General features: G+C 43.6%; 2 protein-coding genes across 3 annotated transcripts; one reads left to right on the top strand and one right to left on the bottom strand.

Moving 5' to 3' along the window:
• Positions 1-935: 935 nt before the first annotated feature.
• Positions 936-7,407, top strand: psmd8 (proteasome 26S subunit, non-ATPase 8). Its single transcript, XM_041878180.2, has 7 exons — positions 936-1,310; positions 1,466-1,538; positions 5,330-5,432; positions 5,564-5,729; positions 5,905-6,005; positions 6,137-6,248; positions 6,483-7,407. The coding sequence occupies exons 1-7, from the start codon at positions 1,011-1,013 to the stop codon at positions 6,618-6,620; spliced, it is 993 nt and encodes a 330-aa protein (XP_041734114.1). The 5' UTR covers positions 936-1,010; the 3' UTR covers positions 6,621-7,407.
• On the bottom strand, positions 7,168-23,653 carry LOC121567850 (adhesive plaque matrix protein). 2 transcript variants are annotated; one of them, XM_041878179.2, is made up of 5 exons: positions 23,509-23,653; positions 15,033-16,658; positions 8,997-9,527; positions 7,912-8,957; positions 7,168-7,685 (listed from the first exon to the last, which is right to left on the bottom strand). In XM_041878179.2, exons 2-5 carry the CDS (start codon positions 16,637-16,639, stop codon positions 7,681-7,683), a joined length of 3,189 nt encoding a protein of 1,062 aa, XP_041734113.2. In that variant the 5' UTR covers positions 16,640-16,658; positions 23,509-23,653; the 3' UTR covers positions 7,168-7,680. The 2 variants fall into 2 exon arrangements, with proteins under 2 accessions (XP_041734113.2, XP_041734111.2); XM_041878177.2 differs by having other exon boundaries at positions 7,912-9,527.

Below are 23,653 nucleotides of genomic sequence, written 5' to 3'. Positions count from 1 at the left end.
TGTTTACTCTGCCCACGAAAATAAGATCACCAATGGAGGTCAACGAGACGGTCGAATTTGTTTAACAAAAAATGTAATTGCTAATTTGCTACGTGAGGCTTATTTGATCTAATACACGTTTCGTAATGGTTTGGTTGTTACAAATCCACTGATATAAGTATATATATATAAGTATATAAGTGGACGCATTTCGGCAACTATGAAAAAAACTACTTTATATCGGAGTTGTACCTGTTGTTCACACACATACAATATTACATCATTTAGCAGACACTCTTATCCAGAGCGACTTACAAATTGGTGCATTCAATTTAGGATAGCCAGTGGGACAACCACTTTTTTCTTTTTTTTAATGGGATTACTGTTAGACTATCCCAGGTGTTCCTTAAAGAGGTGGGGTTTCAAGTGTCTCCGGAAGGTGGTGAGTGACTCCGCTGTCCTGGCGTCGTGAGGGAGCTTGTTCCACCATTGGGGTGCCAGAGCAGCGAATAGCTTTGACTGGGCTGACGCCAATATCTGCCCTTTCATTGATTTAAATCAGGGTTCTTCAATTCCGGTCCTGGAGGGCCGAAACACTTCTGTTTTTTATTTCTACCTGGTAGTTAATTGCACTCACCTGGTGTCCCAGGTCTGAATTAGCCCCTGATTAGAAGGAGAGGATGAAAAACAGAGGTGTTTCGGCCCTCCAGGACCAGGATTGAAGAACCCTGATTTAAATGGTCCCACCGAAAGCTATATCTGGTTCAGCAAGATTTTAGAAAGGCTGCCATGTTAGCGCATTTATTATCGACATTTTGGTGATGTATATCCGACAATTCCCTATGAAAAACAGAGCAGCGAATTTAAGACGTTTTTATTGATAAGTATTCGGTATAATGTGTATCCAAGTCTGTAAGGTGTTGTGTCAACAAATTGCATTTATGCTTTCACTGGACATCTTCATAGGATTGAAAAACAATCGGAAATTAACAGCACAACACTGAAGAGTGAATTATTACTTCGCAACGGCTATGGGAGAATGTGGCGATCTCGGAATATTCAGACAGAAAATAAACATGTTCGGACATGTACTTCCATTGTTAGAGGGGTCACTCGACTATCTTGTCAATATAATAGATCGTCTTTGGCAACAGCGCTGTTTTACGACAGTTGCATGCCGTATTCCAAGCGTCCGGTGTCGTACATTTTGCAGAATCACCATGGCGTCTGTATTAAAAGAGACCGCGGGGCTATATGAAACATTGAAAACGGAATGGAACAAGAAAAATCCAAATCTGAACAAATGTGGAGAAATTTTGAGCAAGCTCAAGGTAAAGGCTATTACAATATTTGGTTGCTTCACCCTCGAACCTAAGTAATAGGGGATTTTGTCAATTAGCTAGTATTGCTAGCTAACGTTAGCTAAGCTAACGTAACCAACTGTTTTACAAATATGTTAACCGTCCGTTGCTATTTCTTTCTACAGATTTCGTTGTTGGAGTTAAACTTCTTACCAACAACTGGGACTAAGCTCACCAAACAGCAGCTTATTTTAGCTCGTAAGTATCTAGTCATCACAACACAATGCTAACTAGCGGACGTTAGCTGGGTCATTCCTACAATGCAATGCCTTTTCTGGCCCCAAGAAATATCAGTTCTAATGTCGTGTAAAATGTGGATTCCAAAAGGTTTAAAATATAACGTCAGGTGTGCTTTACCGTAACAACACCAAAATATGGATCCTGAAAGTGAATTTTATGCATTTTAAACACTTTGTCAGTGGATGTAGGCGTTTATGCCATGTCCCCAGTGTGTCCCGGATATCACTTTCCACCCTGTTAGTTTGTAATTCTCCATTTAAGAAAACAACCCCTTACTACAATGACACCACATTCAGGAAGTGTCATAATTTATTTGGTGGGAAAACTATGGTGCAAAGCTAATTAAATATAAACACTCAGTTTGATCTATTTGTAAATGTTTCATGTTAGGCTAAATTATAGCGAATAAACATGTTAAATGTGTTTGATAGAGAAGTTAAAATCCTGTTCAAGTGTTCACCAATATGCTAGCTCAATCTTGCTCACTCACAGAGCTATGGCCAAGTTAGGCTCAAAATCAAATGTCAACCCTGTTAGGTTCCACCCTGTTATGATTATGCACCTAACAAATTGGAAAATGCACCCAAAAATGTTGTATGTGCCTGAGCTTGACCAATATGGTTTTGTGAAAGTCAAACTTGGCCTTTTTCTGATAGTATGTATGTGGACCTGTCCTCTCTGCTGCCCTCTATACACACACACACACACACAGTTGAAGTCCTGTGTAGCTCAGTTGGTAGAGCATGGCGTTTGCAACGCCAGGGTTGTGGGTTCGATTCCAACGGGGGACCAGTATGAAAATGTATGCACTGACTAACTGTAAGTCGCTCTGGATAAGAGCGTCTGCTAAATGACTAAAATGTAAATGTTAAGTCGTAAGTACACTTAGGTTGGGGTCATTAAAACTAGTTTTTCAACCACTCCACAAATTTCTTGTTAACTATAGTTTGGGCAAGTCGTTTAGGACATCTACTTTGTGCATGACACAAGTCATTTTTCCAACAATTGTTTACAGACAGATTATTTCACTTATAATTCACTGTATCACAATTCCAGTGGGTCAGAAGTTTGCATACACTAAGTTGACTGTGCCTTTAAACAGCTTGGAAAATTCCAGAAAATGATGTCATAGCTTTAGAAGCTTCTGATAGGCTAATTGACATCAATTTAGTCAATTGGAGGTGTACCTGTGGAGGTATTTCAAGGCCTACCTTCAAACTCTGTGCCTCTGCTTGACATCATGGGAAAATGAAAATAAATCAGCCAAGACCTCAGTAAAAAATTGTAGACCTCCAAAAGTCTGGTTCATCCTTGGGACCAATTTCCAAACGCCTGAAGGTACCGCGTTCATCTGTACAAACAATAGTACGCAAGTATAAACACCATGGGACCACGCAGCCGTCATACCGCTCAGGAAGGAGACGCGTTCTGTCTCCTAGATATTAACATACTTTGGTGCGAAAAGTGCAAATCAATCCCAGAACAACAGTAAAGGACCTTGTGAAGATGCTGGAGGAAACCGGTACAAAAGTATCTATATCCACATTAAAACGAGTCCTATATTTACATAACCTGAAAGGCCGCTCAGCAAGGAAGAAGCCACTGCTCCAAAACCACCATACAAAAGCCAGACTACGGTTTGCAACTGCACATGGGGACAAAGATTGTAGTTTTTGGAGAAATGTCCTCTGGTCTGATGAAACATAAATAGAACTGTTTGGCCATAATGACCATCGTTATGTTTGGAGGAAAAAGGGGGAGCTTGCAAGCCGAAGAACACCATCCCAACCGTGAAGCATGGGGGTGGCAGCATCATGCTGTGGGGGTGCTTTGCTGCAGGAGGGACTGGTGCAATTCACAAAATAGATGGCATCATGAGGAAGGAAAATTATGTGGATATATTGAACGTCTCAAGACATCAGTCAGGAAGTTAAAGCTTGGTCGCAAATGGGTCTTCCAAATGGACAATGACCCCAAGCATACTTCCAAAGTTGTGGCAAAATGTCTTAAGGACAACAAAGTCAAGGTATTGGAGTGGCCATCACAAAGCCCTGACTTCAATCCTATAGAACATTTGTGAGCAGAACTGAAAAAGTGTGTGCGAGCAAGGAGGCCTACAAACCTGACTCAGTTACACCAGCTCTGTCAGGAGGAATGTGCCAATTCACCCAATTTATTGTGGGAAGCTTGTGGAAGGCTACCAGAAACGTTTGACCCAAGTTACATTTACATTTTAGTCATTTAGCAGACGCTTTTTTCCAGAGCGACTTAGTTAGTGAATGCATACATGTTTTTTATAGTTGGAATGACCAAGCTAGCTCATAGCCTCTTTGCTCCATAGTTGGAATGACCAAGCTAGCTCATTAGCTCATAGCCTCTTCGCTCATAGTTGAATGACCTTATAGCCTCTTCGCTCATAGTTGGAATGACCAAGCTAGCTCATAGCCTCGCTCCATAGTTGGAGACCAAGCTAGCTCATAGCCTCTTCTCCATAGTTGGAATGACCAAGCTAGCTCATAGCCTCTTCGCTCCATAGTTGGAATGACCAAGCTAGCTCATAGCCTCTTCGCTCCATAGTTGGAATGACCAAGCTAGCTCATAGCCTCTTCGCTCCATAGTTGGAATGACCAAGCTAGCTCATAGCCTCTTCGCTCCATAGTTGGAATGACCAAGCTCTAGCCTCTTTGTTGGAACCAAGCTAGCTCATAGCCTCTTCGCTCCATAGTTGGAATGACCAAGCTAGCTCATAGCCTCTTCCCTCAGTAAGACCTGTAACAGTGCAGGGGGGCGATGAAACAACAAAGCCCCATTCATTTTCAATGGAGGGAAGTGAAGTGGGTGGAGGGACCGTTGGGCAATGCGAGGGGGCGAAAAGCAGAAGATTATGGATACGCTAATAACATACATGTCTCTCCGCCCTAAGAATGAGGCACAGGCGGCCTGTCTAGCTCCCGCCTCTCTTTGGATTGGTGGACACGTCTCATTATTGTAATCCTTTTCTGAATATTCGATGAGGGTTGTTGCAGTCAACCGCCTGTATTGAAAGGAGAGCGACTCAATGCTACTAGCCTCATGCTCTGAATATGCATAGCTATCTGGAGAAAACTCTGATATAGTGTTTTTTCTCTGTGGCTGGGATGTCACCTGTACTACTTATATCAGTACACTAATAACTTAAGTGTTACCAAACTTCTATTAGATCAAATAAACCTCACGTAGCAAATAAGACATTCATTTTTTGGTTGACCAAATTCAACACTCTAAAACTCCTTGCTTGGTGTGCGAAACAATGAAAATACGCCACCTGCTGGAGGGAGAGCGTTTTCTGCTGAGTTGGGCCTCTCTGGGAAAGATTAACTTTATGCAAATACTCTATCGCAACGTTATTGACCAATAGAAGCTCACTAGAGCTTCCAGACCCTGCTGGATTGGCTGTTTATACCTATAACTACCTAGCCTGCTTACTAGCACCCACATGAGGGTGAAGGGCTGGTAAATGTGTTTTTGGGGTACGGGATGTCGTCTTCAGCGACGGGAGATCTGTGTACAGGTCTCCCGGAGCGAAGAGGCTAGCTGCCTCGTTTTTTGTTGACATGTCTTCCTGTGTGCTTGTCAATAGAAAGGACTTCCGGAGTCATTGCTCAGAATCAGCTGCATCATTTCAGTGTGTGATAACTAGGATATATCAGGGTTTGATCATATGAGCTGGATGACAACAGTGGCTAACATATTTCTACATTGTTTGTCAGGTGATGTTCTGGAGATCGGGGCTCTGTGGGGTATCCTGAAGAAGGACATCCCCTCCTTTGAGAGATACATGTCCCAGCTGAAATGCTATTACTTTGATTACAAGTAATGTCACTTGTTTGTTTCATATTCAAAATAATACTTGTCTTTCTCAATGTATTCCCAGAGCATGTCAACCTATGCTTGTTCAGTAGTCAACTAGATCAGTTGTCTCCCACTCTTCATCCTCCATCCAGGGATGAGTTGCCAGAGTCCTCTTACATGCACCAGCTGCTGGGTCTGAACCTGCTCTTCCTGCTGTCCCAGAACCGTGTGTCAGAGTTCCACACGGAGCTGGAGAGGCTGACTGCTAAAGACATCCAGACCAACGTATACATCCGACACCCCGTCTCCCTAGAGCAGGTGACTGCCGCCGCTTCAGACGTGTGCCTCATCTCCCTTCGTTGACTTCTTACTTTTACTATTTTCAACAGGAACTTCTTCGCTGGTTCTCATCTCTTCTCAGTTTTATCTTTGTGGAGCCATGTAACTTCCCATGTGTAGAACTGGCTTGTATAATGTCTGTTTTTCCTGTCAGTACCTGATGGAGGGGAGCTACAACAAGGTGTTTCTGGCCAAAGGGAACATCCCTGCTGAGAGCTACACCTTCTTCATAGACATTCTGCTAGACACCATCCGGTAAGAGACAGCATGACTTCTGACATGGGATGAATTCATATTGCCTGGAAATGGCAGATGCATGGATTCGGTGAGTCGTCCTTGTGGTCCAGCGATGGCATGGTGTGATTTGTTATCCGTCTTGTTTCCAGTGATGAGATTGCTGGGTGCATAGAGAAGGCGTATGAACAGATCCAGTTCAACGAAGCTACCAGAGTGCTCTTCTTCTCCTCCCCGAACAACATGACAGAGTATGCCAAGAAGGTTAGTTCATGTCCGTTCTACTCTGTTGTGTGCCCTACTGAACACTAGCCTGGTCCAAGATCTGTTTGTGCTTGACATAAGAGTCGGCTTTACAGCACAAACAGATCTGGGACCGGGCTAACTGATCATGCCCCTGGATTTGAGAGAATGGGAGATCCGTAGAACTTGAGTTTAGTCCAGCGGGGCTGGACCCAGAGCCTCATCATATATTAAAGTTGTGTGTGTGTTTTGCAGCGGGGCTGGACCCAGAGCCCAGACGACTACTACTCGTTCAGCAGCCAACAGCAGAGGACAGAGGAAGTCAACATCCCCTCCACTGAGCTGGCTACGCAGGTCATCGAATATGCTCGGCAGCTGGAGATGATTGTTTAGAGAGAGCATCATACTGCAGAAGCTAGCTATATTCATCTGACACCTTAGACCCAGACCCAGACACATGCAGACATACAGATTGTCAGACTGGTAGATTTTCCAACACTTTTGTTCTCTTCCACTCCCCCTGCTTCTCACGGCTCTGATAAGAGACTGGGCATGAGTGTTTCTACATCCTCTAGTCTGACCGTATGTTTACACATTGGAGTAATGTACTGAAATAAAGTTGTGGCATCACTTCACAACTAAGGCCAGTCTGTTCCGTGGCTCCTGACGGCTTTGTCCACCTTTGGGAATTACCCTGAGTTTAAAGATTGAAGTGTTGGCACATTCTAATGGCCAAGTTTCCATTTACCCTAACTGCATTGAGGAACTTGATGTGAACGTTTGGAGAGTTTGTGTCTAGGGAATAGGGTGTAATTTGAGATTTTCTCTGTCCATTTACTAATGCATAGTGTGCTGCAAAACAGTGGCCATATAGTGAGTCTTCCATGTCTCTAAATGGTTGACATCCTGCATTACACCTGGTATTTGGGTTATCCTTGTCCTCTGAGGTATTTTTTTTTTTTTACTCTGTAGTGCTCACAGAAGTCTATTTCAATGCCCTGGCCTCGTCTCCTAGCAACTGACAAAGAATTGCTGTAAAAGTATTTGTTAAATGTTTGGTTTAATTTCTTGCCCCCCCTCCCTCAATGGTTTGTAATCTAATTGATCTGGAAAATACAAATGTTTGTTTCTGTAAGATTATCAACAATTTGACATTTAAAATATTAAAATCTTTTTCTGACTTGTGGTCTACTTTATAATTTGAAGTGTACTTTAACAGGTAATTTAACATTACTATATTACTCAATTAGATTATTTAATCCATGCTTTATTTTGAAGATCAGTTTCATGTAGTATAAATATTTCCTAAACACATAGCTAGTGTGACTCCAATATTGGTGAATGAGCATGTGTTGTCACTGGTGCGTCTCTCCTCGCTCTCGCAGCGCTAGGGAGGCGGCTAGGGTTGCCGTGGTGACCCAGGGAGGCTCGCACAGGTAGTTTCTGCTCACGTTCAACCTGATGGGAGAGGAAGACAGAGAAGAGACGGGTTGACTTTCTTCACTGGGGGACTAGAAATGATCAAGCTAGTATAGGAATGGAACAGGATATTTTCTTTCCTACATGACCTGGTACCATAGCTTGACACATTCATATCGATAGTGTTATATCAAACTTCACTCACGGGGGGATGAGTTATCAAATGATGGAGCCAATGCTGTGTAGCTGTGTTGGTGTGACTCACCACTTGGTGACGTTGGGTGGCAGCGCTGAATTAGTGGCACGGTGCTGGCAGCGGGCATGACGCGAGCAGAATTTGTCCACCATGAACGGGTGCCAGCGGCCTGATGGGCGGGGAGGGCAGTTGGGAGACAGAGGAGAGGCTGGTGGGATATCCTCCATTTCCTCCTCTTTATTCTTGGACTGAGACACTGCTTGTTTCTGTTTCTTCCTGGACCTGGGTGGAGAGGCTGGGGGGTTGGACACTTTAGGTGCTGTGGGGTCTGCAGTGGGTTTGTGGTCTGAGGCTTGTAGTAACTGGGTAGTGGGTATGGCAGCAGTAGTAGCTGTGGAGGGTTAGTAGTAGTAGTAGTAGCTGTGGAGGGGTTAGTAGTTTTAGGTGTGAAGGGGTTCATGCCACTGTACCACTCCTCGAAGGCTGTGTCTACCTCTGTAGGATCAGCCACCTCCCTCAGCGTCACCTTGCTGCCCAGTGTTGTAGACATGCTGAACGTAGAGAAGCCATCAGGATAATGGAACTCATTAGAGTACTTCTGAAACCTCTCCATCAGCTGTGTTGCCTCGTCGAACATGGGCCACTGGGCATTGGACAGGTGCCAGTCAGTGTAGTGTGTCATAGTGAATCCTGATGCTTCCTCTGTAGAGGGTTTGGGCTCTGGCTGTTTATTGCTCTCTGTAGTGGCTCTGGCTTCTGCCTGTCCTCTTGAGAGCTTCTGTCCCTGCTTGGTGGTGATAGGGCCTCGATATCGGCTTAGGGCTGGTGTTGGTGTGAGGGGTCGTGGTGGTGCTGAAGCTGGTGTTGGTGTGAGGGGTCGTGGTGGTGCTGAAGCTGGTGTTGGTGTGAGAGGTTGAGCTGGAGCTCGAGGTGAAGCTCTGAGTAGCTCTGTAGAGAGCTGGTTCTCTCTGCTGCCGTCTGCTGGCTGAGCCCTGGACCTGTCCTCTCTGCTGCCGTCTGCTGGCTGAGCCCTGGACCTGTCCTCTCTGCTGCCCTCTGCTGGCTGAGCCCTGGACCTGTCCTCTCTGCTGCCCTCTGCTGGCTGAGCCCTGGACCTGTCCTCTCTGCTGCCCTCTGCTGGCTGAGCCCTGGACCTGTCCTCTCTCATCTGCTTCAGCCTCAGTCTGGCAGCCTGGAAACGCCCGCACACAGAGTAGGGAGAGAAGGTGAGCCGGCTGCTGCTTCCTGTTCCCGCTGGTTTACCGGTGCCGCTCGTGGTGCCACCACTCGGGGTGCTACCAGCCCCCTGAGCCTCAGGGGCTGCTTTAGTCTGAGCCTGAGGTTGGGTTTTAGACGGTTTCTCTTTCTGGGTTTGTGCTGAAGGTGTGGTAGTCCCCAGAGAAAAGGAGAAGTTGTTTGGGACGGGTGCTGCTAAAGTTCCAGGTGGTTTGTCTGGTTTGCTAGCAGGCTCTGGGTTGTTTTGTGGCTGGCATGCTGGCTGTATTGTCTGGGCAGCAGTGTTGAAGTCATCGTCTGACTTTGAGGTCTTGCCTTTCTGGGCCTTGGCCTCTCTGTGAGCAGGCTTAAGGTGTGGAACCACTCCGTTCAGAGCTGCCCTGACTGCAGCCTGCCTCAGGGGGGTGGGAGCGGGAGGCAGACTCTCCTGCTTCTTCACATACTCCATCCTGAGGAGGGAGGGGATTGGGGAACATGACAACCTGACTGACCCCTATACACAAACTACACCAAAAATGCACTTATGTAGTAGTAAGAAATATGTATTAAAACCATTTTTATCAGGGGTCTAAAGTACTTAAGTAAAAATACTTTAAAGTACTACTTAAGTCGTTTTTGTGGTTATCTGTACTTTACTATTTATATTTTTGACTACTTTTACTTCATTACATTGCTAAATAAAATAATGTACTTTTTACTCCATACATATTCCCTGACTCCCAAAAGTACTCGTTACATTTTCAATTCTTAGCAAGACAGGAAAATGGTCCAATTCCCACACTTATCAAGAGAACAACACAATGCTAACTAGCGAACGTTAGCTGGGTCATTCCTACAATGCAATGCCTTTTCTGGCCCCAGGAAATATCAGTTCTAATGTCGTGAAAATGTGGATTCCAAAAGGTTTAAAATATAACGTCAGGTGTCCTTTACCGTAACAACACCAAAAGATGGATCCTGAAAGTGAATTTTAAACACTTTTTGTAGGTGTTTATGCCATGTCCCCAGTGTGTCCCTGATATCACTTTCCACCCTGTTAGTGGACCAGCTCAGCTGGTAGAGCACGGCGCTTGTAACGCCAAGGTAGTGGGTTCGATCCCCGGGACCACCCATACACAAAAATGTATGCACGCATGACTGTAAGTTGCTTTGGATAAAAGCGTCTGCTAAATGGCATATTATATTATAGTTTGTTGTAATTCTCCATTTAAGAAAACAACCCCTTACTACAATGACACCACATTCAGGAAGTGTCATAATTTATTTGGTGGGAAAACTATGGTGCAAAGCTAAATAAATATAAACACTCAGTTTGATCTATTTGTAAATGTTTCATGTTAGGCTAAATTATAGAGAATAAACATGTTAAAATGTGTTTGATAGAGAAGTTAAAATCCTGTTCAAGTGTTCACCAATATGCTAGCTCAATCTTGCTTACTCAGAGCTATGGCCAAGTTAGGCTCAAAATCAAATGTCAACCCTGTTAGGTTCCACCCTGTTAGGATTATGCACCTAACAAATTGGAAAATGCACCCAAAAATGTTGTATGTGCCCACGCACGCACGCACGCACGCACGCACGCGCACACACACACACACACAGAGTCCCGTGTAGCTCAGTTGGTAGAGCATGGCGTTTGCAACGCCAGGGTTGTGGGTTCGATTCCAACGGGGGGCCAGTATGAAAATGTATGCACTGACTAACTGTAAGTCGCTCTGGATAAGAGCGTCTGCTAAATGACTAAAATGTAAATGTAAACATCCCTGATTATCCCTACTGCCTCTGATCTGGCCGACTCACTAAACACATGCTTCATTTGTAAATTATGTCTGAGTGTTGGAGTGTGCCCCTGGCTATCTGTAAATTTAAAAAACAAGAACATTGTGCTGTCTGGTTTGCTTAATATAAGGAATTTGAAATGATTTATACTTTTACTTTTGATACTTAAGTATATTTTAGCAATTCAATTGACTTTTGATACTTAAGTATATTTAAAACCAAATACTTTTAGACTTTCATTCAAGTAGTATTTTACTGGGTGTCTCAGTTTTACTTGAGTCATTTTCTATGAAGGAATCTTTACTTTACTCAAGTATGATAGATGGGTAATTGTTCCACCACTGATTTTTATACCCCACCCATCTTCAGTCTCGTGGTCAAATCACATAATGTACTAGGAATCTCGAAAACCAAGCAGACAGACAGACAGATAGATAGACAGAGGGACATACAGACCAGTGGAGGCTGCTGAGGGGAGGACGGCTCATAATAATGGCTGGAACGGAGCAAATGGAATGGCATCAAACACCTGGAAACCATGTTTGATGTATTTGATACCGTACCACTGATTCCGCTCCAACCATTACCACGAGTCTGTCCTCCCCAATTAATAATAATAATAATAATATGCCATTTAGTAGCCGCTTTTATCCAAAGCGACTTACAGTCATGTGTCCATACATTTTTACGTTTGGGTGGTCCCGGGGATCGATTAAGGTTCCACCAACCTCCTGTGAGACAGACAGATAGACAGAGGGACAGACAGACAGCTAGACAGACAGATATACAGAGGGACAGACAGACAGCTAGACAGACAGATATACAGAGGGACAGACAGACAGCTAGACAGACAGATAGACAGAAGGACAGACATACAGCTAGACAGACAGATATACAGAGGGACAGACAGACAGCTAGACAGACAGATATACAGAGGGACAGACAGACAGCTAGACAGACAGATATACAGACAGAGAGACAGATGGAGGGACACCTATGTGAGAATGCTGTTCATTGAATACAGCTCAGCGTTCAACACCGTAGTGCCCACAAAGCTCATCACTAAGCTAAGAACCCTGGGACTAAACACCTCCCTCTGCAACTGGATCCTGGACTTCCTGACGGGCCGCCCCCAGGTGGTAAGGGTAGGTAACAACACATCCGCCACACTGATCCTCAACACGGGGGCCCCTCAGGGGTGCGTGCTCAGTCCCCTCCTCTACTCCTTGTTCACCCACGACTGCGTGGCCAAGCATGACTCCAACACCATCATCAAGTTTGCTGACGACACAACAGTGGTAGGCCTGATCACCGACAACAATGAGACAGCCTATAGGGAGGAGGTCAGAGACCTGGTAGTGTGATGCCAGGACAACAACCTCTCCCTCAACGTCAGCAAGACAAAGGAGCTGATCGTGGACTACAGGAAAAGGAGGGCCCAACACGCCCCCATTCACATCGACGGGGCTGTAGTGGAGCGGGTCGATAGTTTCAAGTTCCTTGTTGTCCACATCACCAACAAACTATCATGGTCCAAACACACCAAGACAGTTGTGAAGAGGGCACGACAACGCCTTTTCCCCCTCAGGAGACTGAAAAGATTTGGCATGGGTCCCCAGATCCTCAAAAAGTTATACAGCTGCACCATCGAGAGCATCCTGACCGGTTGCATCACCGCCTGGTATGGCAACTGCTCAGCATCTGATCGTAAGGTGCTACAGAGGGTAGTGCGTACAGCCCAGGTCATCACTGGGGCCAAGCTTCCTGCCATCCAGGACATCTATACCAGGCAGAGTGTCAGAGGTGTCACGCCCTGGCTCTGGGGACTATGTTATGTTGAGCCAGGGTGTGTAAGTCTATGTTTGTATATCTATGTTGGCCTGAGTGACTCCCAATCAGAGGCAACGAGTGTCAGCTGGTTGTCTCTGATTGGGAGCCATATTTAACTGTCGGTCTTTTCACTTTGTGTTTGTGGTTTCTTGTTCCGTGTTTGTTGGTTTATGTAACCAGGGACGTCACGTTTCGTTTTTGTTGTTTTGATCGTGTGATCATCTTGATAAAATAAAATGTTCGCATTCAACGCTGCGCCTTGGTCCTCCTCATTGGTAGACGATCGTGACAGAAGAAACCACCATAACAGGACCAAGCAGCGTGAAGAAGAGAGAGGATGGACTTGGGAGCAGTGGAGTAGGAGTCTCGACTGGGCCAAGCCAAGAGAAGAGGAGAGAGGTTGGACTTTGGAGCAGTGGGGTGAGAGTCTGGCGAGAACGATGGAGGCCTGGCCCACGGGGAGGAGAGACCCCCAGAAATTTTTTAGGTTGGGGCTCACGACGTCGGTGCAGCAGGAGGCCGCGATAGAGCGGTCCAGCGGGTTGGCAGAGGAGGCCGCCAGGTTACGGGAGTCACTGGTCACCAGGGGGAAGGAGGTTGTAGAGGCACGGCGAGAGGTACTGGCGTGTGTTGCCAGTCCGGTCCGGCCTGTTCCTGATCCCCACGTAGGGCCAGTGGTGTGTGTTCCCAGTACGGGCCGGCCTGTTCCTGCCACTCCCACCAAGTCTGTGGTGCGCATCGCCAGCCCAGTCCGGCCCATCCAAGCTCCCCGCACCAAGTCAGTGGTGCGCGTCGTCAGCCCGGTCCGGCTCATTCCTGCTCCCCGCACCAAGTCTGTGGTGCGCGTCACCAGCCCCTGTCCGGCCCGTTCCTGCTCTCCGCACCAAGTCTGTGGTGCGCGTCGCCAGCCCAGTCCGGCCCATTCCTGCTCCCCGCACCAAGTCTGTGGTGCGTTTGCGTCAGCCCTGTCCGGCCCGTTCCTGCTCTCCGCACCAAGTCGGTGGTGCGCGTCGCCAGCCCAGTCCGGCCCATCCAAGCTCCCCGCACCAAGTCAGTGGTGCGCGTCGTCAGCCCGGTCCGGCTCATTCCTGCTCCCCGCACCAAGTCAGGGAGTGCGCTCGTCAGCCCGGTCCGGCCCGTTCCTGCTCCCCGCACCAAGTCAGTGGTGTGCCCGTCAGCCCAGTCCGGCCTGTCCCTGCTCCACGCACCAAGCCTACGGTGTGCGTCGTCAGCCTGGTAAGGCCCGTTCCTCCTCCACGCACCAAGCCAGGGGGTGCGCATCGTCAGTCCAGCACAACCCGTGCCTGGGTCATGTCCGAGCCGGATCCGCCGCCGAGGCGGAGTGCCCACCCGGTCCCTCCCCTGTTGTGGTTGTTTGGCGCGGTCGGAGTCCGCGCCTTTGGGAGGGTACTGTCACGCCCTGGCTCTGGGGACTATGTTATGTTGAGCCAGGGTGTGTAAGTCTATGTTTGTATATCTATGTTGGCCTGAGTGACTCCCAATCAGAGGCAACGAGTGTCAGCTGGTTGTCTCTGATTGGGAGCCATATTTAACTGTCGGTCTTTTCACTTTGTGTTTGTGGTTTCTTGTTCCGTGTTTGTTGGTTTATGTAACCAGGGACGTCACGTTTCGTTTTTGTTGTTTTGATCGTGTGATCATCTTGATAAAATAAAATGTTCGCATTCAACGCTGCGCCTTGGTCCTCCTCATTGGTAGACGATCGTGACAAGAGGAAGGCCCCCCAAAATTGTCAAAGACTCCAGCCACCCTAGTCATAGACTGTTCTCTCTGCTACTGCACGGCAAACGGTTCCTGGAGTGCCAATTCTAGGTCCAAAAGGCTCCTTAACAGCTTCTACCCCCAAGCCATAAGACTGCTGAACAATTAATCAAATGGCTACCTGGACTATTTACATTGACCCCCCCCCCCCCCTTATTTCTACACTGCTGCTACTCGCTGTTTATTATCTATGCATAGTCACTTTACCCCTACCTACATGTACAAATGACCTCACATTGACTCGGTACCGGTACCCCCTGTATATAGCCTTGTTATTGTTATTTTATTGTGTTACTTTTTTTTTTTTTTTTACTTTCGTTTATTTAGTAAATATTTTCTTAAATCTATTTTCTTAAAACTTCATTGTTGGTTAAGGGCTTGTAAGGAAGCATTTCACGGTAAGGTCTACACCTGTAGTATTCGGCGCATGTGACAAATAAAATTTGATTTGATTTGAAAGACAGACAGATACAGAGACAGATAGATAGACAGGCAGACAGAGACAGACAGACAGACATATATACAGACAAAGGGACAGACAGACGGAGGACAAACCAGGGACTCACCTATGCTCAATCTTTTTCAGAATCTTTTTAGAGAGCACAAAGTTTGGAGGCACTTTGAGAGAACCAGAGGGTTTGTCTTTATTCTCAGTGCTGCTGGTTGTGCCCTTGTTCCTGTTGCCAGTGTCACCACTAGGGGTGCTGGTTTTCTCTGTCTCTGGAAGTCCAGCCTTCAGTTCATCATAACTAATAGGTGTTCCGTCAGGTCTCCTAACCTTAATTGGCTCTCTAAGCCTCCTCGCTGGTTTAGTAGTAGCAGTGGGTGGTGCTATGGGTTTAGTAGTAGCAGTGGGTGGTGCTATGGGTTTAGTAGTAGCAGTGGGTGGTGCTATGGGTTTAGTAGTAGCAGTGGGTGGTGCTATGGGTTTAGTAGTAGCAGTGGGTGGTGCTATGGGTTTAGTAGTAGCAGTGGGTGGTGCTATGGGTTTAGTAGTAGCAGTGGGTGGTGCTATGGGTTTAGTAGTAGCAGTGGGTGGTGCTATGGGTTTAGTAGTAGCAGTGGGTGGTGCTATGGGTTTAGTAGTAGCAGTGGGTGGTGCTATGGGTTTAGTAGTAGCAGTGGGTGGTGCTATGGGTTTAGTAGTAGCAGTGGGTGGTGCTATGGGTTTAGTAGTAGCAGTGGGTGGTGCTATGGGTTTAGTAGTAGCAGTGGGTGGTGCTATGGGTTTAGTAGTAGCAGTCGGTGGTGCTATGGGTTTAGTAGTAGCAGTGGGTGGTGCTATGGGTTTAGTAGTAGCAGTGGGTGGTGCTATGGGTTTAGTAGTAGCAGTGGGTGGTGCTATGGGTTTAGTAGTAGCAGTGGGTGGTGCTATGGGTACACTCTTTCTATTCTCAGTGCTGCCGGTTGTGACCTTGTTGTTGCCAGTGTCACCACTAGGGGTGCTGGTGTTATGAGGAGACCTAAGGGAAGCCTTTTTCACTGCTTTCACTGCCACTGGTCTCTGCTGTGTTGGCTGTGGGTTGGGGGCCACTGGTGCTGGTCTCTGCTGTGTTGGCTGAGGGTTGGGGGCCACTGGTGCTGGTCTCTGCTGTGATGGCTGTGGGTTGGGGGCCACTGGTGCTGGTCTCTGCTGTGATGGCTGAGGGTTAGGGGCCACTGGTGCTGTTCTCTGCTGTAATGGCTGTGGGTTGGGGGCCACTGGTGCTGGTCTCTGCTGTGATGGCTGTGGGTTGGGGGCCACTAGTGCTGGTCTCTGCTGTGTTGGCTGAGGGTTGGGGGCCCAGGCTGCCTCCTGCGATGGGCCCTGTGGATGAGGTTTTGGTAAAGAAGTGGACTGGGATGGGCGAGGGGGTCTTATAGGGGTATGCCAGGAAGGAGAGGAGGGGGTAGGAATAGCCTGCATGCTCATTGGGCTCTCTGTGGAGAGACTTGATAGAGACAGGGTCGCCTGCAGTGGGCATAGAGAAGCTTGCCCCATGTTCACAGTGAAGTCTGGGATGCCCTTGAACTGACTGGGTGGCACAGGGGATAAGAGCTTGGGGGTGGGAGAGAAAGGGGTGGAAACCTTGGTGTTGGTCTTTTCTGTCTCTTTCGGTTTTCCCTTCTCAATGTCGCCCCTCCCGAGGCTTTTCTCGGGCTGTTGCTCCTGCTCTGAGTGGCTGTTGCCCATCCTCTCTCACTTTAATTTCCTGAAAGTGAAAATAACTATTATGTCTCTGTAATATAATCAACAAATAAATCAATTGTATTTGATTAAGCCCTAAATACATCAACAGCTGTCACAAAGTGCTTTACAGATACCCAGCCTATCATCTCTCTCTAATAGACCTACAGTGCATTCAGAAAGTATTCACACCCCCTGACTTTTTCCACATTTTGTTCCGTTACGAAGTGGGATTAAAATGGATTTAATTGTAATTTGTTTCAACGATCTACACAAAATACTCTGTAAGGTCAAAGTGGAGGACAAATTCTAACATTTTTTATTTATTAATGCAAAATAAAACAATAATATATTGTTTGATTAGATAAGTATTCAACCCCCTGAGTCAATCCATTACAGCTGTGAGTCTTTCTGAGTAAGAGCTTTGCTAACCTGGATTGTACAATATTTGCCCATTATTCTTTTTTAAATTCTTCAAGCTCTGTCAAGTTGGTTGTTGATCATTGCTAGACAGCAATTTTCAAGTCTTGCCATAGATGTTCAAGCCGATTTAATTCAAAACTGTAACTAGGCCCGCCAGGAACATTCAATGTGTTGGAAAGCAGACTGAACCAGGTTTTCCTCTAGGACTTTGCCTGTGCTTAGCGCTATTCCTTTTCTTTTTATCCTAAAAACTCCCTAGTCCTTATCGATGATAAGCATACCCATAACATGATGCTGCCACCACCATGCTTGAAAATATGAAGAGTGGTACTCAGTGATGTGTTGTGTTGGATTTGCCCCAAACATAAGGCTTTGTATCAGTGGTGTAAAGTACTTAGGTAAAAATACTTTAAAGTACTACTTAAGTAGTTTTTTGGTGTATCTGTACTTTACTTTACTATTTATACTTTTGACACTTTTACTTTTACTCCACTACATTCCTAAATAAAATAATGTACTTTTTACTCCATACTTTTCCCCTGACACCCAAAAGTACTCGTTACATTTAGAATGTTTAGCAGGTGTGAGAGTTCAGTGACCAGCCAGAGGAAGATGACACGACAGCACCCTCCTCAGGGGATAGGGACTCAGTGTAAAGCCAATTAGCACACAGCTGGGCCCACTAATTACTTTGTGTCTTCCTCTATATAGGTGGGCAAGGAGGAGCTGAGGGTGGGATTGGGAGTAGAGACGGGGACCTGGGAGGCCGTCGTATTATCCTACCTCAGAGAAAGCTTCTTCGTCTGGGGCACCTTGTCTCTCTGTTAACCAAGGCAGACTATAGATAGAGAGAAGCGTTCCTCCAGTAACTATTATGTGTAGATGATAGTCTAAAGACAGGACTATAATGTGTAGATGATAGTCTAAAGACAGGACTATAATGTGTAGATGATAGTCTAAAGACAGGAGTATAATGTGTAGATGATAGTCTAAAGACAGGACTATAATGTGTAGATGATAGTCTAAAGACAGGACTATAATGTGTAGATGATAGTCTAAAGACAGGACTATAATGTGTAGATGATAGTCTAAAGACAGGACTATAATGTGTAGATGATAGTCTAAAGACAGGACTATAATGTGTAGATGATAGTCTAAAGACAGGACTATAATGTGTAGACGATAGTCTAAAGACAGGAGTATAATGTGTAGATGATAGTCTAAAGACAGGACTATAATGTGTAGACAATAGTCTAAAGACAGGAGTATAATGTGTAGACGATAGTCTAAAGACATGAGTATAATGTGTAGATGATAGTCTAAAGACAGGAGTATAATGTGTAGATGATAGTCTAAAGACTATAATGTGTAGATGATAGTCTAAAGACAGGACTATAATGTGTAGACAATAGTCTAAAGACAGGAGTATAATGTGTAGATGATAGTCTAAAGACAGGACTATAATGTGTAGATGATAGTCTAAAGACTATAATGTGTAGACGATAGTCTAAAGACAGGACTATAATGTGTAGACGATAGTCTAAAGACAGGAGTATAATGTGTAGATGATAGTCTAAAGACTATAATGTGTAGACGATAGTCTAAAGACAGGAGTATAATGTGTAGATGATAGTCTAAAGACAGGAGTATAATGTGTAGATGATAGTCTAAAGACAGGACTATAATGTGTAGATGATAGTCTAAAGACAGGACTATAATGTGTAGATGATAGTCTAAAGACAGGAGTATAATGTGTAGATGATAGTCTAAAGACTATTATGTGTAGACGATAGTCTAAAGACAGGAGTATAATGTGTAGATGATAGTCTAAAGACAGGACTATAATGTGTAGATGATAGTCTAAAGACAGGACTATAATGTGTAGATGATAGTCTAAAGACAGGACTATAATGTGTAGACGATAGTCTAAAGACAGGAGTATAATGTGCAGATGATAGTCTAAAGACAGGACTATAATGTGTAGACAATAGTCTAAAGACAGGACTATAATGTGTAGACAATAGTCTAAAGACAGGAGTATAATGTGTAGACGATAGTCTAAAGACAGGAGTATAATGTGTAGACGATAGTCTAAAGACAGGAGTATAATGTGTAGATGATAGTCTAAAGACTATAATGTGTAGATGATAGTCTAAAGACAGGACTATAATGTGTAGACGATAGTCTAAAGACAGGAGTATAATGTGTAGATGATAGTCTAAAGACAGGACTATAATGTGTAGATGATAGTCTAAAGACTATAATGTGTAGACGATAGTCTAAAGACAGGACTATAATGTGTAGACGATAGTCTAAAGACAGGAGTATAATGTGTAGATGATAGTCTAAAGACAGGACTATAATGTGTAGATGATAGTCTAAAGACAGGAGTATAATGTGTAGATGATAGTCTAAAGACAGGAGAATAATGTGTAGATGATAGTCTAAAGACAGGACTATAATGTGTAGATGATAGTCTAAAGACAGGACTATAATGTGTAGATGATAGTCTAAAGACAGGAGTATAATGTGTAGATGATAGTCTAAAGACAGGACTATAATGTGTAGATGATAGTCTAAAGACAGGAGTATAATGTGTAGATGATAGTCTAAAGACAGGAGTATAACGTGTAGATGATAGTCTAAAGACAGGACTATAATGTGTAGATGATAGTCTAAAGACAGGACTATAATGTGTAGACAATAGTCTAAAGACAGGAGTATAATGTGTAGATGATAGTCTAAAGACAGGAGAATAATGTGTAGATGATAGTCTAAAGACAGGACTATAATGTGTAGATGATAGTCTAAAGACAGGACTATAATGTGTAGATGATAGTCTAAAGACAGGAGTATAATGTGTAGATGATAGTCTAAAGACAGGACTATAATGTGTAGACAATAGTCTAAAGACAGGAGTATAATGTGTAGATGATAGTCTAAAGACTATAATGTGTAGATGATAGTCTAAAGACAGGACTATAATGTGTAGACGATAGTCTAAAGACAGGAGTATAATGTGTAGATGATAGTCTAAAGACTATAATGTGTAGATGATAGTCTAAAGACTATAATGTGTAGATGATAGTCTAAAGACTATAATGTGTAGACGATAGTCTAAAGACAGGAGTATAATGTGTAGACGATAGTCTAAAGACAGGAGTATAATGTGTAGATGATAGTCTAAAGACTATAATGTGTAGATGATAGTCTAAAGACAGGACTATAATGTGTAGACGATAGTCTAAAGACAGGAGTATAATGTGTAGATGATAGTCTAAAGACAGGACTATAATGTGTAGATGATAGTCTAAAGACTATATTGTGTAGACGATAGTCTAAAGACAGGACTATAATGTGTAGATGATAGTCTAAAACAGGAGTATAATGTGTAGATGATAGTCTAAAGACAGGACTATAATGTGTAGATGATAGTCTAAAGACAGGAGTATAATGTGTAGATGATAGTCTAAAGACAGGACTATAATGTGTAGACGATAGTCTAAAGACAGGACTATAATGTGTAGACGATAGTCTAAAGACAGGAGTATAATGTGTAGATGATAGTCTAAAGACAGGACTATAATGTGTAGATGATAGTCTAAAGACTATATTGTGTAGACGATAGTCTAAAGACAGGACTATAATGTGTAGATGATAGTCTAAAGACAGGAGTATAATGTGTAGATGATAGTCTAAAGACAGGAGTATAATGTGTAGATGATAGTCTAAAGACAGGACTATAATGTGTAGATGATAGTCTAAAGACAGGACTATAATGTGTAGACGATAGTCTAAAGACAGGAGTATAATGTGTAGATGATAGTCTAAAGACAGGACTATAATGTGTAGATGATAGTCTAAAGACAGGAGTATAATGTGTAGATGATAGTCTAAAGACAGGAGTATAATGTGTAGATGATAGTCTAAAGACAGGACTATAATGTGTAGATGATAGTCTAAAGACAGGAGTATAATGTGTAGATGATAGTCTAAAGACAGGAGTATAATGTGTAGATGATAGTCTAAAGACAGGACTATAATGTGTAGATGATAGTCTAAAGACAGGGCTATAATGTGTAGATGATAGTCTAAAGACTATAATGTGTAGATGATAGTCTAAAGACAGGAGTATAATGTGTAGATGTATTATTATTTCTACTTTTACTTTTGATACTTAAGTATATTTTAGCAATAACATTTACTTTTGATCTTAAGTATATTTAAAACCAAATACGTTTAGACTTTTACTCAAGTAGTATTTTACAGGGTGACTTTCACTTTTACTTGAGTAACTTTCTATAAAAGTATCTTTACTTTTACTCAAGTATGACAGATGGGTACTTTTTACACCACTGCTTTGTATTCAGGACAAAAAGTTAATTTCTTAGCCAAATTTTTTGCAATATTACTTTAGTGCCTTATTGCAAACAGGATGCATGTTTTGGAATATTCTTATTCTGTACAGGCTTCGTTCTTTTCACTCTGTCATTTAGGTTAGTATTGTGGAGTAACTACAATGTTGTTGATCCATCCTCAGTTTTCTCCTATCACAGACATTTAACTCTGTAACTGGTTTAAAATCACCATTGGCCTCATGGTGAAATCCTTCAGCGGTTTCCTTCCTCTCCGGCAACTGAGTTAGGAAGGACGCCTGTATCTTTATAGTGACTGGGTGTATTGATATAAAAAAAAAATAAAAAAAAAGGTGAAATATATTTTTTAAATATATACCATCCAAAGTGTAATTAATAACTTCACCATGCTCAAAGGGATATTCAATGTCTGCTTTTTTTTTTTTTACCCATCTACCAATAGGTGCCCTTCTTTGCGAGGCATTGGAAAACCTACCTGGTCTTTGTCATTGAAATTGCTCGACTGAGGGACCTTACAGATAATTGTAGGTGTGGGGTACAGAGATGAGGTAGTCATTCAAAAATCACGTTAAACACTATTATTGCACACAGAGTGAGTCCATGCAAGTTATTATCTGACTTGTTAAGCACATGTTTACTCCTGAAAGTATTTAGGTTTGCCATAACAAAGGGGTTGAATACTTATTCACTCAAGACATTTCAGCTTTTCACTTTTTATTAATTTGTAAACATTTCTAAAAACATAATTCCACTTTGCCATTATGGGGTATTGTGTGTAGATCAGTGACACAAAATCAAAATTGAATCAATTTTAAATTCAGGATGTAACACAACAAAATGTGGAAAAAGTCAAGGGGTGTGAATACTTTCTGAAGGCACTGTATGCCTGTCTGTTATTGGACAGGTCTGTCTTGTAAAAGAGATTTTCAATATAATTGAGATCATCTGTATAAATAAATAATTAATAAATCATCTATGTGTCAAATCTTCAATTTGAGCCCTAAAAGAAGTGTTTCACAACAGTTCATGTTGAGCCATAGGCCTTATGTGAACCAGAACCTGGGTTTACAGGAGATGTTGAATATGGCGATTCCCCTTTAAGCCCATAAAGCAGCCATTCAACTTGCCATTCACCAGCTTTCAAGCGTAATAATGTCAAAATACGTTCGGTACTTACCAAAGAATGGAGTTTCGCTGAGCAACTATTGTCATTACTGCCGTTACAGCCTCTATGTACTTCCGAAAAAGGTCTAAATAAAAAGTTACATGCAACCATAAAAATGCCTTGTCTGGAAAGAATCTAGCTGAAGTATTGTTTTTGACTAAGTGTGCATGCGCCAAATCCACCTCTTCTGCACCTCCAATAAAATCACTCCTTAAGGCACCCACACCGGCCCATTTCTTTCCTCGAGGCCCCCACAATGGCCCTTTTTTCCCTTGAGGCCACCATTATTAGCCAGATAGGGATACTTTTGGCAAAAAAATTGACCAGCCCATCTGGCATTTGTCCGAGATGACAGATGTCCAGTCCGCCCCTTCTTAGCTAGTTTATTTCCAGACAAAAGTTGCATGTTTTTGGAAGTAACGTTACATACCGGCAATAACGACCATAGTTGCTCAGCTAAACGCCATTCTTTGGTAAGTACCGAACGTATTTTGACATAATTAAGATTGAAAAGATGGTGATGGCAAATTGAATGGCAGCTTCCTGGGTTAGGATAATGGCCATAATCCACGTCTCCTCTAAACCCAGATTCTCGTTTGTAACGGTATCACAACAAATCAAAATATCATGAACCTGTTTGAACATTAATTAATCGTAATTTTAAAAAGTAGAGAGAAATAGATCCAATCTTTTTTAAGATTTTGCCCAAGTTCCTGTTCATCCGAAAGTCAAGGTATCTACATTTAATAGTTTACAAATACAGCGAATTTACATTTGGCTAACATGAACGTTACTGGCAGTTAGCTAACGTTACCGTTATAACAACACCAATGCTAGCTAAAGTTAACTTCACTGGCTAGTTAACGTTAGCTAGCTAGCTTATTTGAAAAGTTAGCTAGCTATCTATGTACCTTGCAATGGACCTCAGACATATCATAGCGACTCCTATAAGTCACTCGTTGCAGATTCCCCAAAACTGGTATGAAGTGTGTCAATTTTCCAGTTTATTTGGTTGCGAAAATAGCGGTTGCAAAGTTAGCTAGTTAACGTTAGCTA

The sequence above is a fragment of the Coregonus clupeaformis genome, chromosome 6 (assembly GCF_020615455.1).
Source record: "Coregonus clupeaformis isolate EN_2021a chromosome 6, ASM2061545v1, whole genome shotgun sequence".
Classification (NCBI taxonomy): Eukaryota; Metazoa; Chordata; class Actinopteri; order Salmoniformes; family Salmonidae; genus Coregonus; species Coregonus clupeaformis.
Note: the sequence above shows the minus strand (reverse complement) of the source record. Positions and strands in the feature narration are given on the sequence as shown.